Source organism: Heliangelus exortis, chromosome 3, assembly GCF_036169615.1.
Source record: "Heliangelus exortis chromosome 3, bHelExo1.hap1, whole genome shotgun sequence".
In the NCBI taxonomy this organism is placed as follows: Eukaryota; Metazoa; Chordata; class Aves; order Apodiformes; family Trochilidae; genus Heliangelus; species Heliangelus exortis.
In genome coordinates this window covers 17,938,584-17,956,699 of record NC_092424.1, presented here as the reverse complement: position 1 = coordinate 17,956,699, position 18,116 = coordinate 17,938,584, and the positions used below count along the sequence as shown (strand labels likewise).

The 18,116-nt window shown below is 35.8% G+C and overlaps 1 protein-coding gene across 5 annotated transcripts in view; it reads right to left on the bottom strand.

Moving 5' to 3' along the window:
- Positions 1-1,092: 1,092 nt before the first annotated feature.
- SRBD1 (S1 RNA binding domain 1) overlaps positions 1,093-18,116 on the bottom strand; it is a 123,168-nt gene continuing 106,144 nt past the window's right edge. For all 5 annotated transcript variants that reach the window (XM_071739443.1, XM_071739446.1, XM_071739445.1 and 2 more), the window contains exons 20-22: positions 15,998-16,150; positions 4,693-4,877; positions 1,093-2,094 (exon numbers count right to left, since the gene is read on the bottom strand). In XM_071739443.1, coding sequence (XP_071595544.1) covers positions 1,805-2,094; positions 4,693-4,877; positions 15,998-16,150 — 628 coding nt within the window. In that variant the 3' untranslated portion in view covers positions 1,093-1,804. The remainder of the gene's footprint in view (positions 2,095-4,692; positions 4,878-15,997; positions 16,151-18,116) is intronic.

Below are 18,116 nucleotides of genomic sequence, written 5' to 3'. Positions count from 1 at the left end.
GTACTAGCTTGTTCACTTTTATCTCTTTTCAGACACTAACATGGTATCACAGTTTCCTATTTTGTACCAACAAATTCCACTTTAAGTATTACCTGAAACTTTCAAAAGGTGTGAGAAACATGGTTGCAAGATATACTGACATAAACCAGTCTTTTTTAATTTGGTAGACAAAATATAGGGATGGTATTAAGATCCAGCTCCTTTTTTCTACCTGCTAAATGACTCCATTATCTCCTAAGTACATTGTCTACAGTTGGTGCTTAATTTTGAAAATTAAAGCGCAGAGCTGAGAGATTAAATTATGTCAAACTTTTCCTAATTAAAATATAGTCCCCATGTCCATGGCTATTTGGCTATTAGATAGAAACCTGGTCATCAAAGGTGTTTCACACTCACTATAGGGTGTGGTCTGTGCTCAAATGCTAAAGACAGAGGAGTTTCTGCCAACTTACAGGTTGAATTGATGACTTCAAAGTTTGATGACTTCAAAAGAATAAATGTCCAATACACCAAAAATCCACTGGAGAGACCAGATACATGTGGCTGTCGCTGGAAGCTCTTCTGCCACTATACCATTGCCTGTCCTTTGCAAACTTGGACAAATTGGTAAGACCTTCGAAACATCACCAAAACAGAAAGTCTCTAGGGTGGAAGAAACAAACCTCATGTGCTAGGCAGGAAACAATGAGCATTCCTGTTAAAGCAGAAGTCTAGAAACACTTTGTAAACAGCAAGAAGTTTTTAATAGAGAATTATGCCTTCATGACCACACTGTGTGAAGAGAAGTACTGAAAAATGGTTCTACACTCAAACCAGGCAGAAAAACATGTTGTATCTAAGATGGAAAAAAAAACTTTGTATCAAGTTGAAGGAGTCCAAGACAAACTAGAACGACTTTGTTCAATCAGGAACACCATCAAGACATGGGTTGTAGCCTGGTATTAAAGCTCAGGATGGTGTGTATCTTTCAGAAGGTGAGGTCAGTGTATCCTCAGAAGCTCATCCTTAAGCTGAAATGTTGCTGATGGAGCACATATTGAAAAGAAGGACACCTAAGACTGTTAAATTACTCTTAGAACCAGTACACCAAGAAATGATGGCCAGAAATGTTTTTATTTTGAACAAGTATAGAACAACATAAATGTCTTTGGACATGTTTGAAGCAAGTTCCTTATACTCCAAGGTACATCCAAGTCTGTTAATCAATGATAACTGAACAGTTAACAGTAAGACAGGTAAACAGACATCCTAATAATGTCACTCAAATTAAATCTGCGTGTTTCTGAACCATCAATAGCATTAGCAGATGCTTTTTTTCAGTCTACATTTGAAGCAATGTCATCATCAACTTAAGATCACTTTTTTCCTACAACTATTTACCTTCTTTTAGAACCTGAACCAGAAAACAGGCAAACTGAATGGCTGTTTTTTTGAAGGGGCACATTAGATTTGTCTGCTTGTACAATACCAACTAAAGACTGAGACAGCAAAACTTGCACAGAGAGAACAGATAAAAGATCTGTCTGACAGTCCACTGGAATTTCGCTTGCTCTGCAGACAAAACAACAAGGTTTCTTGGAAGTAATCCAATAAACTGTTCCAACAATTATTAACAGAAAGGATTCAAGAGATGTGGAAAAACTGTTAGATTAAAAAAAAAAAAAAAAAAAAAAAAGGGAAAGCAGCAAGGCTGAAGGATTCAAAAGTTGTTCATTTTCCACATTCTCATTAAATGCCTGAATTTCCAGAACCTTGCTGACATTACTTAACCTTTAAAACGAAGGATCAATCATAAAAAACCCTGTCATAAAACACGAATAAGATCCAACGTTATCCTCAATCGAGGAATATCAACATTAAGCACTTTAACTTCCACTCTTTCTCCAGGACCTAACCCCAGGCTTCTTCTCTTCTTCACTTTAGAAAGTTTTGCTTCTGTTATATTTCGCACTGGAATCAAACCTGATTTTCCCACACCAACATCAACAAAAACTCCAAATGGCGTCGCATTTTCAACTTTTCCAGTTAAAACAGCACCAACACTTAGGTCTTCAAAGCAAACTATGCTTCTTTTGAAGTCAGGTTTATCAAAATCTGTTACGAGAAACAAGAAACAAAAGTAAGATACTAGAGGAAAGAGCTTGTGATATTTTCTACAGGACTCTTTCAGGTTTATTTGTCATTTGACCAGATGTCATGTCAAGGTAGCTCTAAGGTCCCAAGTACTGCTTTTGTGACATTTTAAAAATAAGGACCCATCTTTGGACTCGATGATCTCTGAGGTCCCTTCCAACCCAGCCAATTCTATGATTCTATCATCTGTGAAGAACAACTGATTTCTTGTATTTTATAATTCACTTTCAAAGACTTTGATTAATGGAGTAATAAGAATAAAACAGTGAACTCCATGGTACGAAACTCTCAGAGATGAATCAGAAGTGTGTAGCGACATTAGCGACTGACTGAAAAATTCTTTGAATTCTCTTGGAGCTGGGGAGAAAAGACTTGAGGTGGCTTTTACTTGAACTGCATAAATTACACATAACATTCTATTCCTATACGAATTGTATATAGGAAGGTGAATACTCAGACTCATCACATACTGAAAAGTCAACAATGTGCTGTTCTTAGGTTTGCTGTTCGTTTGCACCATAACATTAAAGAATCAAATACTTCCCATGACATCATATGATCAATTGCTTCTTTGAACTAACAACTTAAAAATCACACACATATGATTATAAGCAAGTAATATCCTAATACATTAAAGTTCACATTGTGCATTTAAGGACACAAATAGATCTTTTAAACTCCTTTGTTACTTGCTCATCACTTCCTGCTCCTGCAGAAAACCTAGCTACCCCATCTCAACAAATTCATTTTCAACCATTTCCTACTGCTTTTTAAACTTTTCCAAGAAATAATAAGATTACCATTTTACAATATATAGTACCATCAAACCTGGATTGCAAACATTTTCCTGTATCGGCCTTTGAGAAATAAAATACATCCTGAACAAGTTTATACCTAAATTTCACTTGAAACTCAATCACAGTCTGTAACGCCCTCAGGCTGTGGATCAGACCCCAGTCAAATATACAAACTGGCAAAACCAGAATGAATTTAAATGACATAACATTTTCTACTGAGGGAATTTACCTAATTGCTCAAGTCTAAAATGGTTCATACATTTTATATACATATCTGTAACACAGTATCCTGTGTGGTGGCACTTGAATAAAAAAAGCAACTAAAAGGCCGTTCAGGACATCGAGCATAAGAAGATTCAAAGGAGTGATAAAAATCTTTTTAAATGTTTGGAAACGTTTTTTCCTCATCATGCATGATTCAGAGTTACCTGATTTGCTGTTCAACTTTACTGTTAAAAAGACAATTCCTCGCAATAAATACCTTTCAAGATCTTGGTTAGAAAAAAGGTTTTTTACAATAAGATGATTTTAAAAATTCTATTCTTTCTGTTTCTTAAAACAACTCTTCGCATTTTCCTTTATACTAAAGCAAATCAGGAAAATATAAGAATTTCAGTTAAATTTAAGAGGATACATAGGAAAGCTATCCTTTGTATTTCCCTAATATTGCATCTTTACTGTTGGCAACAGTCTTGTCAGGAATGTAATTGTACGCAAGGATTATCTTCTGAATCAGGGTAGAATACAAACCATTGAACCTGCCTCAGCCCTGCTAGATGTGATGCATTTTATCCCAGTAAAAAGCAGGGTTGCAAAGACAGAGAAATAAAGCTATACAAGGCTACTAGGCTGCCTACAGTGATATTGAATGTACTGGATCAGCAGAAGATCAGTATTCCAAATGAAGATTCTGTATTGCTTTTATGTCTTCATATGCTGACAGTCTCTCCTACTGTAATTTAGATGTGACACTGCCAGAACAAATGGAGATATATAAAGTTATACATGTTATAAATACACATTTTCAAGACCACAAGTGGGAAACATTTATACTATCTGCAAGGAAACTACTAATGAACCTCAAAAAAGGGAAAAATAAATGTTTGGGATTTTTGAGTATAAGGTTATTATTTGTTATTACAAGTGTGCATCTTTGCTGCCTACCTTTATCTCTTGTTGTCATAAGAGAATCCAGATGTAAATTTAATTAAAGAAGAGCATGTCCAGATGTTTTACTTCATAGCTTACCTCATCTTTCTTCTCCTGCACCTCAAACTGTTCAGCACTACCACAAAGTTTTAACCAAGGTAGGTCATGAGCCATGTGCTCCAATTACACTTGCCTCCACGAAGCAGTGCAATAAAAAAAAAAAGAACTACACTCTACTTCCATTGCTGCTCTGAAGACCTTTATTACTGCTCTTTCAGCTTGGTCTCAGAGTTCACCTCCATGATGGAGAGCTAACACAGATTTAATCAGTATAAAGTCAACATATTGAAACTATTTCATTTGTTAACAGCCATACAACTCCCCTTCCTAGGGCTGAAAATGCCATGATTTAAGACAGGATTCACACTCCTTACCTACTGAGCTGGAAAGAAACGTCTGACTATGATATTGCCTTTACCTTGGCTGAGAAAATAAATGGAGTTACACATCCATGAAAATCTACTGCTGACTTTAGAAGAAGAAAATGTGCTGGTTTAAAACTGGTGTGTAGAACAATCAAAGTGAGATTACAACCTTCAAAACAAAGGTTTACCTGTTCGGATGTCAAAGCCTTCAGGCTGAGTGAGACCATCAATGATCAGCTGCAGTGTGTGCACTGTTGTGTTTAGCCTTTTGGCCGTGCCTTCCAGTCCTTCCTTTTGAATTACTGCATTTACTTTCTGCTGCATATCTGATTTTCCTATGTCATTTGCGTTTCCTCCAATGAAAGATAAAAACCTGAGAAGTTCAAACAAAGATACAGAGAGAGATTTGTAACATCCTCTAGTAGGAACTGAACTTTTGATAAAGTTAGGGAGTTAAATTACTTTTGCATTGATGTGTGAACAAAAATTCTGATTAAAAAGTATGAACAGTGAACAGTTTCCCAAGTGCTTATCCTCTCAACTCATCACTGATGAGACATACATAGAAACTTTGAGTCCATCTGTACACTTGTATCACCTGGAACAGACTAGAAAACTAGAAGCAAATTTGAAATGTAAATGACTTCTCAGAGTGATGATTTCATCTCATGCTAAAATCACATCTGTTTATGAACAAAAGATGTCTTTTATCATGAAAGCCCTGAAGAAACAAGTGAGAATTCTGTATTTTGGTTTTATTGTCATGCTAATTCAAATTAAAATGAATGACATTTTTTAAAAACAATAATAAATGTTTAAAATATTAAATTAATATGAATAATCTTTAACAAATCTGAAGAAAAACTTTACAGAAAATATTGTCTATGAGCTCCATGATTGACAACAACTACTTTTTCAGAAGCTAGGAAATTATCAAGTCAAAGTTGTTACTGTACATAAACATCCTTCCCTATTGTCAAATATATACACACCTTGCAAACTGAGACAAATTTGGATTATCACCTAAAAAGGCTGGAAAGAAATACTTTAAAATAAATGTCTTGATATATGATATTTTTCTAAAATAAAAGAAAAACCCCAAAGCACACACACACAGGTTTTTAGTTCAGCAGTGATGGCACATATGCTGAAAAGTGCAGAGAACAGATGATGAAAAGTTTACATTCAGACCGTACTCTTTACTATCAGTAGTGATGCCTTGGACATTTATTTATCACTGAACAAATGTCCTTATTTTACTAAATACTTAAAAATGAAAAAACAGTGTTTAATGGATATAAATAAATGAAAATGAGGGGGCAGCTTACAGCTCAGCCAAATTATACTAAATAAGACAATCTGTCCTTTTCTCAGTAGACACTTCAGTTATCTGTCTTGCTCTGCATCTCACCATGAATAAGCCCCTTCTACGTTGCTTTACAATATGCCTTACTGATGGAGGAAGGCATGTGTAGTTTTGCATATTCTCCACCACAGCAGACAGAATTATTGCCCCTGTTCCTTAGAGGCCAAGGAAAAGTTCCTTCTAAATTCCTAGAAGAGAGCTTTCCTTCCTGTCCTTATCCTGCTTCACAACAGGTGTAAACTATAAGCGGCAAAAGAAGTGCTGACTTGCAGGTTCCCACCCTGCACTTGGGAGCACTGGGAGACATTACAACTCTCTAAGAAATCCAAAGCCTGTGGTACTCATCCTCTTCCCTCCCTCTCAAAAATACATGCTATGCTTTTATCAAAAGCTGAGGCAAGTATTTCTTTTGGCAGAAGAGAGTGGGGTTTTGTTTGTTTTACCATCTTTTTTTTTTTTTTTACCTGAGGAACCCATCTGACATTATCAGGTGGTGAGTGATAAGAAGTTCCATGCACTGAAATACAAAATTGTCTTTTTCAGAAAATATAAGTTGAAGGAACACAATTAAAGCAATATCAGATTTTCAGTAAATCACAGAATTAATCTTTGAGCGCAAATGCTTAAATGATGTTCAAACGACATTCAAATGTTCACTCAAAGCCATCCACTAATTTTACCAAAAGGACATCTGTTAAAACCAGCTATCAGGACTTCTACTTTTTTACTGAAGTGCAAGCATGGTGATTTAAGTATGTTGTTAGCTCAAACACAGAGATTTGCAATTAATAATGCTATATTTAACTTTCAGATTAACTTAATGCATACAAATCTTTCATGTGACAATGTGTGAAAAAAAGCAATAAGGATTTGGTAGATGATACTGGTTTCTGAATTTCCTGACCTTTGTTTTGACTGACTAAACTTTGAACTTGTGGCATTCCCTTTTAAAGTAGTCTGACACGGCCTGGAAACAAACATCAAAACAGATGCAAATTTATAATACAGATACAATTCATTATTTTCTGTATATTAACAACAATACACTACTACTACTCAAATATTCTGTCTAATAAAAGCCTACATACAAAAACTAATAGACCTTCCATGAAACCATTTTCTGTTGGTTCCCTAAAAGTGCTTGCAATGCTAATACTGAAACACACGTAGGTGCAGGCTCTGCACAGCACTAAGAGGGGCTGCTGGCTGCTCACGCTGATGGATGGACAATGCTCCAGCAGAGCAGCAGTGACAGACTGCAGCTGCCCCAGCTTTGACTGACGTGCCAGATGTAACCTGACAAACTCAACCAGCCTCATGACTCAACCTTCTAAATAATGCGGGCTTTGCCGCCCACCCCGATAAACAACTTTGCTGACATTCACTTTAAATGGACGTTCCGCTTGAGTACCCCTAAAGTAACATTTTTTTCCCCATCAGGATTATTGCAGAAGCACATTTACTTTGTAAGTGGTGGGTGGGTTTTGCTGCCAGAAAGCACAACCACAGGGGACAGTCACCAGAGTGTTAAAAACCCAGCCCTTCACGTACAAAACTGTCGACCCCATGGATAATGCAACCAGAATGCACAACGATATGTGCAGGCTGCTGGCAAGAAAAACACCCCAAAACAGGACACAACCCAGGTGCCTGAGTGTTCAATTACTATTCCTGAAAGTTCTCACCCCCTCCTCCTTCCTCTGCCTCCCCCACTCTCCGGAAATCCCGATGGAAGTATGCATCTGATGTTAAAAAGGATTCCTCATCTAGACAAGGGTGGTAGGCTGGGCCCTGTTACAAATTAGTTATTTAAATAACTTAACATGGTTTCTTCTCCACCTGACGATGATGCCTAAACATGAGCAGAAGTCTAAATACATGGCAAGTCTCAACAGCAGCAGAATTATTTATGTTCTAAAAATCAGACATTTGGTTAAGAATATTTCAGAGTTACAAGGTATATTATAGGCAGAACAGAGCACAAGGCCCAGCATGCATATAGATACACACAAAAAATCTTTAACAGAGGCAATGTAGTTCTGCTTTGGAACTTTTCATCTTTTTAGGTTAGGTTTGGGTTAAAAATATGTATTATGATATTTCAAAATAAAAAAACCCCAATTTCTTATTGCTTACAGATGTAGTTTAAAAAATACTAACAAAACTAGTTAAATATTTAATGTATCATTTTCACTCAATTGACCATAGTCTGAGGGCAAATAGAATAAAAATCAATAGAAAGCACAAATCTCTGACTCTACTGTGGCACATTATATTGATCATTTCTATTTTAAAATGTCATTGCTAAGACCAAAGTTAAAAAGTTTCCTTATTAAAAAAAACAACTCAACAACTTCCTCCTAGAGTTATTTCAAGGTCAGAAAAAAAGAAGATATAGTCAGTAATTAGACTATAGGGGGTAAAAAGAGTTTTCCCTTAATTTTGATGTTTTAAAACTATCTCACTACAACCTTTGAATGTTTCATTTACCCAGTTTGTAAGTGACAGTTTCAACTGTACAACACAGGAACAGGAATGATTTGTGCAAAAATAAAAGCCTTCAAGCCTTTTCCTGGCTGCATATGTGAGCTAAATAATACACTGCAGTACTTCAAGTGCTATGTTTATTTCCTAGAAAGACAAAAACTAAAGAAAAGTTAGCAGACATGGAAATAACAGACAAAATGTTTCTTCAGAAGTAAGGTCATTCTTTTACGACAAACTATTCTTATGTCCTCAAATACTGAGTCCCTGAGTGAATGGCAAACTTTCTGTTCAAGGCAAACCAACTCAGATAAAACTGCCAGTCATGGGAGAGACATTCACAACACATCAAGATTTAGGTGGGTTAGAGACTTCAAGTTTTATGATTTTGAGATTAGGAGGATACTCGGAAACTTTTGCAACCTGAGTTTTAAAAGAAAGCTTTGCAGTCTTACAGGACCTGCAGAGAATGGTCATGGCTAAAACACTGATGTTTTTATTTAATACATAATTTCATCCATCTTACCCAGATAAAGAAAGAAAAGTAGCATAAATGTAACAAATAAGCACATCATGTTCACTTAGCACACACATCTGCACAAAATTATAGCACAGCCCTTGCAATGCTTAAATGATAATGCAAATTTCAGTGGAAAGCAAAAGACAGTCAGAAAATAATAAAAATATTACCAAAGGACGCCTTCATTAAATTTTTAAGAAGTTACTTTAAACTCCCCAAAAAGCTTCTTATTATGTGCAGGAGTTCTATAGCTTTGCAGGGGTTTTAGTCACAGTCATTTTTGTTTTATGTAATCACTTCCAGCAACACGATTCAAGAGCTGGGAGTACTGGATTCATTACATTAAAGCAACACGATACGCCATTACATCTTGTCACAGTGCACACAGGAATTAATGGTAATGCAACATAATCACTCTGAAAACAAAACAACTTTGCATTAGTGTGTGCTTTGTTAGGTAAAATGTATATTCATGACAGTAGCAAACTTAAATTATGCAGACAGTTATGTTTTAGTAATGTTTTCAGATTCAAAGGCATTATCCGTGTAACACAGAAGTTGACTGGTCTTCTTCTCAGTAGCCTCAATTTTTGACTACTGATGCAGCTTATATAACAAATAATACTTGTGCATTAATTTTCATAATTAGTTGCTGGACACAGAAAGATATAGTCTCAACTATATTTAAAACTAATTACGTAGTTTAACCATGTAAGTGTATTTAACCAATATGGTTTTTGTCCAATGCATATAAATGCATGTATTAATATTATAGATTATCTGAGTGCATGCTGAAGACTAGAAAGGTCTCAAATAGCTCATGACATTTTTAACAATCTAGGAAACAATGAGTTTCCAAATGAGCAAAGAAATTCAGCTACACTGCAGCATAGCCCCTTTCTTATCCTACTGCAAGGCACACTGCTGTCAGCTGTTTTCATGACCACTGACACTTCACAACCTAAGCGTAACCTAAGATATAAAAGTGAAACACAGTTGGCTATCCACAAAGAATTAATACCACAATTAAAGAAGAACATTTCATGACAAGTTTGGTTTTTTTAATTCTTAATTTTTTAAAATTCAATCAGTAGGAAATTACTTAAGTTTGAAAAATTTAGAAAAATGAAAAATGGGTCTAGTATTTTTAGTGTTGCTGGAGGATAATTATTATTTCCTAGTTCTAATAATTCTTGTTAGCTGTTTATTTTTCATCACATCAAACTTTTAAAATATCTTTATCAGATGGCAAATAGTACTGAAAACTTTTTCTGCTCTTATTATTGAGAAGGTAACTTTCAACAATACATCCTCTAATACTCCAGCTATTAATAGTCAGATCTGCTAATGAACTGGCCTTCTAGACTGATGAATATGAAATATTTAATGGGTTTAATGGTTTAAGACTTGTTCTTCTAAATTAGGGCTAGCCATTTCCAATTGGAAATGATAAAGATTGAATAATTTATTGATTTTAGCTTTTTTTTTTAGGATTTAAAAAAAGAGAAACTTAAGACTTCAATAGAAGTATTATTTTGCATATGAAATAGTTTGAATATACACACACTTGCATATGCATGTACACTCCTAGTGAAGTGGACAAAAGATGTACATGACTTTGTAATGAATTAAAGGAATGGCATCCTACCACAGTGAAAACTCCTGCCCTCTAAAATATTCACATGTAGACTGCATTACTAAATGGAACAGAGCAATTTGTTTTCAGTACTCAAACAGCATACTAAGTAACTGATCTATTCCCTTCCTGATTTCTCTTCCCCCTAAGGATCACCTCAATTGCTGTTACACCAAGTTACAGAAGCAGGCCAGCCAGCAATGAGCTGGAAGTGCTGTCAATGGACAAGTGCAAAGTTGTAGAAAGGGTAGGAGAGGGAGACCCTTCTTATGAGGTCTCTTCCTGTTCAACAGTTTTCCTTTTGCATTACCTTAAATATCAGCACTTGCTCCCAAAGTTGTTGTTGTTGCTACTTGTTGTTGGTTTTCAGCAACACAACTGAGTTACTGCAGCTCAGCTGCTGTGTCCACCCACATAAAAGAGTAGCAGAAACACCAGAAATATCTGAAAAGTCATCAATCCATCTACAGTGATATACACAATGTTATCAACATGATGCTCAGTGCAGCAGAGCATTTAACTCCAAATGTTTTCCTTTGGCGAAGAACAGGCACACGAATGAGTGCTTTGCTGAATCCCTTGGGGATTTCAAAGTCCTTTTGGGGATATCAAGAAGGATTGTATCAATATATAGCAAAAGGTAGAAACATAAATCTTTACTGCAAGTCACTCTTCTCAGTATGCCAAAAACCGTTATGATACAACCAACCACAGTGACCAATATTATCCTCTACCAGGCAAGGTCCTAAACCTGGGTAATTAGCCAGGGAAGATGCATTATGCTAAATCACAGCTCTAGATCTTTTATAAATATTGGTAGAATATTTCTAAGTCAGACTAAAATACAACCTGTCAGCCAGATGCTGCAATTTGTGAACAGCAAACACATTCTGAGTGCCAACCTTTGATAAAGAGCATTTTTATGAGATATAAATAAAAATCAGTAAATGTTAAGATTCAGTCATACGAAACCAACTGCACCCAGCAGACTGATACAACAAAGAAAAAATATTGCATTTTCTTTCTAGCATTTTGTTTTATAAGCATAACCTGGCTGTAACTTCTTGGGACTTCCTAAACGTTTCCTCCATTTTCCTAGCAGTGCATTTACAACATGTACCAGGAAACTGGATATGCTCTACATGTTGTATTAATTGTATATTGAAGATCCTGCCATTTTAGAGTGGTTTTCACATATAGACTTTTCAGAAACTTAAAAACCAGCTTTACTTTGAAATAAAATACCCTGCCTACAGTGTTGGTTTTTTAATTTAACTTTTAGGAACTCCTGATTTGTAACATTTAGAGGTGTCTGGAAGCTTGGTCACCCCACATGACAAAGCCAAGCTTTGGCAGTGTGGAAACCAAAATGAACAAGATGTTATGGTCATCTTCAGAGCGTGCTAAATCATCAGTAGGATGTTTTTCAACAATTTTACAGAAATTGTACAGATTTTAAGTTAAGATGTTTAAATGCCATAAATCAACCATACCAGCACCATTTGTGCCACTGTAGTAAAAATTACATCAGTGTTTCCATTACAAAACCCCTGTTTTTCAGGGGTTTCTAATTCAGCCATAAAAATTGGCTCCAGCTTAGAGCTTGGCAACCAAAGTCACCACTGGGGAGCAATTCTTTTAACCATTTTTTTTTAATATGGATTGGCCTTTCAAGCTACAAAATAGTTCAGAAAAAGAAAATTAGTGGTTTTAAATTTAGGTGAACTTCTATCCCTGAAAAACACTGCTTTAAAACCTGATAATTTTGTATGTCATGAATCTGTAATGTGGATTGCTGCCTTTGGGTAGTTTGGATAGAAGCAGTGGGTAAAAATCACCATCTCATTGTGTTTAAAAATAAATGTAATTTTCCATTAAAACTTTTAATCCAATAAAATTTTCACAAACGATTTTCTCATGGCTAGATGTGGTAGACATTGCATGAGGAAGTTTTTATGACTCATTTATGCAGCATCTATTTCACTCATTTTAGTTTCTGTGGTAAGAAGTATATAATACTGCATTTTCATGCCTCGAATCAAATCTGTCCAATTTCAGGACAACAATTCTCCCCTTTGCTAGCATGGATCCACCTGTGAGCTTGCCACGGTCCCTGACAAAGTTCTGTGTAAGCACAGAAAAAGAAATACTTTGAAAGCAGTAAACAAACAGAACTTTTAAAAAATGTATTTTGTTTAAAAATATTTGTTTTATATACTGATTTAACCCATCTCTATCAGTCTCAAATTTTCTCTAGTTTAGTACTAGCATGTTAAAATGTTGGTTTATTTCAGTAAGACAGCTACATACTGTGGACATATCTTCAGGTTCAGCTTCTCTGAAGCTTCCTCTCAAACATATTGTATGTATTGAAGTCAGTAAAACTTGTAAACAGCCTCAATAAGCTTTAGACTGAATCCTCCATGCAGTCTGAATTCATAGAATTTCTTCTTAATTCATATTTAGGGAGCAACTTTTTTTTGAAAGACACATCCTTAAGTTGCAACAAGCTTAACAGCTCATACACGCTTCTTTTGAAAAGTAGTTTAATCATTATTAAATATTAAGTATAATCATTATTAAATTACAGCATTAGTTGTTTGAGCAAAGGCTGTCCAGTTTATATTTATCCCTTATGTCATCAGTGTTAATTTTTAATACTACACTTCCTGGATTTTACTGTTTGCTGCAGAGATGTACTTTCTTCTAACAGCTATTTGCAATGAAAAAACATTAGAGATACTTGTCCCCTTTCCCACACCATTTTATGATAGCAAACTCATGCACATTAATAAAATCCATACCACAGAAATTATCACCTTCATATTTAACAAGCTTTTGAGGAAACTATCTTTTGATTGCAAGAAAAACAAAAATATTTCTGAACATGAGTATATGCACTCTAAATACTTTAAGACTTTTCTTCTTCCCGTATTAAATTACGTGTACAGATAAGAAGAAAACAGAGAAAAACCTCAAAGAAAATAGAAAAGACTGATCCAGTTAGTTACACAGACAGACACTTGGATCTAAATATTTAATCTGAAAATTCAGTCAAGGAAGGCGAAGCATTTGGTGAGAAACAGCCAACAGCCAATGAAACAGCTGGAAACTTTAAATTAACTGCATTAACCAAAGAGAAATTACATGATAGGTAGCACTGCTCTGTAGCCACGTCATACTTTAGCAATGGCTTTGCAGCTTTTGAAGTCCAAAAGCTTTGACCTTGGCCACATTTTCATAATCTCCAAGGTACCTTCTAAGCAGTGTTGGCTGTGTAAAAGGTGGCAGCCTGTGACTCAAACCACCATCTTTTGGTTGATATATAAAACTTGGGCTCATTCATTTGTATTTTTTTTTTTTTTAAATAGTGCTAATCCTGCATTGACTGCTAAATTCCATATCACAATTATATGATTTGTTGTATCTGCTAAAGTTGTCTTCAGAGTTTCGACTGTATGAGTATCTGATCTAGCCTATACAGTAATACACCTACTCATCACTTCTGGGATAAAAGTAATCTGTGTTGCTCTATAAATAAAGTCACAATTCTTTATTTTCTGACCAGTCTTTGTAATGGTATTATATATAGATAATTTCCTGTAGTATCCCACCATTAACTGGCTACATTTCTCTGCTCCCTGAAGCAGTCTTTCTACATCAGTCTTTAAAAGTGAAGCTGAAAACACTGAACACTTTTACTCATTATTTTGTTAGAGTCCCAGGGCTGGGAAGCTAAATGGATTGTGAACCAAATTCTGGTTACTTGATATTTAAATTGGATTGAATACTTTATTGAAAATCAACATTAATTTCAAATAACCTTTTCCTACTTAAAATTCCAGGGTGACCAAGATTCCTCACCCTATTCCCCACCTATAAAATGAAAGATCATTAAGATCAGGACCTTCGTGATTTTTTCCAGAGCAATATGTAGGGCAGAGAACTACTAACAAATCCTGATGCGAAATAAAAAAAAAGGGAAACGGTCACAGAAAAGGAGAAACCAAAACTAACACAGTGCACAAAGAGCCTGAACTCTAGTGGAAAATTGTACAGTGGCCTCAGAACGAGGCACAAAGAAGAAAGAAGGGAAGAGGCAGGGAAAGTGTGGAAACATAAGAGTGCTGCCTGTCTAGCCAGTGGAAGGCCCGTGGACCCATGCATAGGATGTTGTATAAATGATGCAGTTATCTCCACCAGTGAACAGAGCACACGCAGTAAGGAGAAAGTGTCCTGAAAATGCAACATCCTGTGAAACCTTTTTTAGCTAAGAAACTCTAGCTTCATGAATTCAGAACTTGAGCATCTCTCTCTGAGGGTTAAAGATAGTTTTCTTTGTAAAACAAGAAGCACAACTCTGTTTCCTGGGGAGTAGTATTCTCAGCAGAGATCATTAGAATTTTAAAGCATCTTAGCTAACACTGAAGTTAGCTCCGGCTCATTTTTGGAAAAGAACCTGTCCACTGATAATCACTTAAAAAATAAATACTTGCTGGTTTATGACAGGACATAACATTTTCTCAAAAGGAGAAGCAGAGTCCAATTTCAACTAGGGCTGATGACAGAAAGGATGACACCTTATACAAGCTTTTACCAGCTGCAATATCCCCTAATCAGAGGGCACCCATAATTTCCTACCGATTTTTTTCAGACTTCCACAAAAACCATTCTCTTCCTTCAGCCAAAGGTCACTTAGCAAAACCACCACTGTTCAAGTATTTGGGAACTTAATATATACGTTTTATTAAGATCTTGCCATATCAGAATTTAATTTTAAATTATGACGCATGCTCTGATATGTCCATATGGTTGTGCACCCACTCTAACACACAAGTAAACAAACTCTGATGGTCAAAATACATTAAGTGGAAAGTTTGTCTCACACAGGCTGAACGTAAACAACAATGTAAAAACAGTTCTTGATGATACATAGGCATTAAACTGCCACTGACTGAAAATTTGCATGGCATTTAAATTAGATTATCTTGAAGAACAAGTAAAACTGTATTTTAGTTATTTTTGTTATAGTTTTTGCATAATACATGAGGGAAAAGTAGAAGAAAAAAAGTTTAGACATTTCTATAACAAATAATTCGTCTCCACGCTTTGTGAAACAAAAATTCACACTAAAAGTGGTGTGGCGTAAAGAGAGCTGTCAAAAAGAAGAGAATTAAGAAAAGTGGCCAAAATGAGGGCCAAAGTGATGATATGAAGAAACCTGGATCATGGATTTCCTCATTAAAACCTGAAAAAACAACCAAAACACAAAGAACTAAAAAGTTGCATGCACGTAAGAGGCAAAATACACCAAATGAAACCCTTCACTTGCAAAGCAGAATTCCTTTTTCTTGAAGAGGAGAAAACATCAAAATGCTGTTAGTACTCCTGCCTCACAAGGCTGAGCAGGCTGTTGTCAAGAAACCCCCAATACTTTTATTTTAAAAATTGTCAGTGTCGATGCTTAAAAAACATTCCCCTGCTTACCTCATTGCAATGCTGTAAGACTCTGGATGGATGCAAGTTTGGTCCAAAGGATTGGGTTGTTGAAAAGCACAGGGTGTTGGTTTGCTCTTCTTTTTACCCTGTGCAATTGCTTTAGACAACAGTGCATGACTTCCAAGTTCAGTTTTCTTATTACTGCCAGAAATAAAAAATGAACACATCTTCTTTATGATCAAGATCCTAACCCAGTGCTGGTAAATGCAAAACACAGACTTCTGAATTAATGTACACCTATATAAATTTTAAATAGAAACAAACACTGGGAAGGGATTTTGTGCTTAGTGGAAATTTCTTCATGAGAACAACATTATTAAAAAAAACAACAACAAACACTGAACAACCTATTGTATCACTTGCAATCTGAAGAGCATCTGCAAAATGGAGACAATTACATGTATCTACATGATAATGATCTTGTGAGGATATTTAACTGTAAGCAGTTTAACTGTAAATGGCTGATTGTCTATTAACGGAAATAGTTAATAGTATGCATCATTGTAAATTAAAAAAAAATAAAATACTTCCTATTCATACTATCTTTAGGTAAGCAAATTTTATCTCAAGTGTATGTACAGAACAAGGAAAAGTATGTGAATGCATCAGAACTCCATATACCACTGACTTCCCATGCTTAAATTTCTGCAGAATTTTGCTCAATCATTGGCAAGGTTAAAATATGAAAAAATTAAAATCAAAATAACTCAGACCAGGATTTGCTTCAAAGAGAAAAAAAAAAAAGGCAAATCTACCAGTATTTCAGAATTTATACAACATTTTTGCAAAAGTATCTTAATACTGATTTCCTTAAAACTTAGTGAATACATTATTGACACCTAATCAGTTAGTTTCAGTTAGCCTTTGGATTGGACTTCTTTTTTTTTTCTCTAATTGACTGGATAATGAAATTGCTTCAAAGTCTCAGAGAGATCCATGGACAGAACACCCTTATTAGTAAGAGGACTTTAAAGAAGACAGCAGAGAACAAGATCTATCTTCAATCGTGTAGCATATTTACAACTGGCACAGTTCTTCCCCTAAAGTTTCCCTTACAAGAAAGAATGCTCAGGACACAGTAAAGGATACATTAAGGCACTGAATGACTCCTACTGGGAAAGGCTCCTTTTTTTTGATCTCTTTTTGTTTGTCTTTGTTTCCTAGGTCACATGGTTCCTACTTTTGCAGGATAAGAGAACACATTGAAGGACTCCGAACTTTTGTACTTTGGGCTCTACTTATACCTGCACTGTCAGAGGAAAAGTTGACATAACTTTCTCTTTTCATGTCAGCTTTTAAAATTACCACTATTTGTTAGCCTCCAAATACAAAGCACAAAAGTTAAGTGGCACAGCACACTAAAGCCATCAACATGATTAGAGAGGACAAAAATGAAACATTCTCAAAGTATATTTCAAAAATGTTTGGTTTGCCATCTGGGCCCAGAAGAAATGTTGTGGAGGCAATGGTGTTACAGCTTTATTTTGGCCTCAAACTCCAAAGTCATAGAAGATTTCTCAGATTATACAGTGTTCTCAAGTTTTATTGAATCTGACTAGCATCAGAAGCATACTCCATCGAGGAATAAGAAAGCTCTTAAACATTGTTCTTAAACAGTGAACATTCTGAAGAAAACCTATCACATCAGCCCCTCTGCTGTACTGTACATGAGAACAGAACTGTAGAATGTCAGACCTATCAATCATCTTCAGCCTCGAAAGCAATTTCTTCAGTCTTCTGGTGCTTACAGTGTGCACCACTTGGCATGCAGCATGTATCTCCCTGCCAGATGGGCAACCAATCTGTACACCTTCCACCTGGGCAGCCAGCCAGTCCTAATGTGCCTACCTCCTGCCTGGAAGTTACGTGTGTACTGTTTGGCCAGCAGCAACTGGGAATAGAGTTTTGCTTCTGAGCATTGGGTTGGCTGAAAAACAACATGTGCTTCCCAGGAAAATAGCTTTTGAGAAGAGCCAGCGGCAAAAGGGTGGGGATGGTGCTACCACTGTGCCCTTTCTTAGTTCTTTATGTTGGAAGGGGAAATGGGAAAGACAGGAGAAGAAATTTTGTCCTAGAAAGGGCACTTTCACTTGAAAAGAAGTGACTC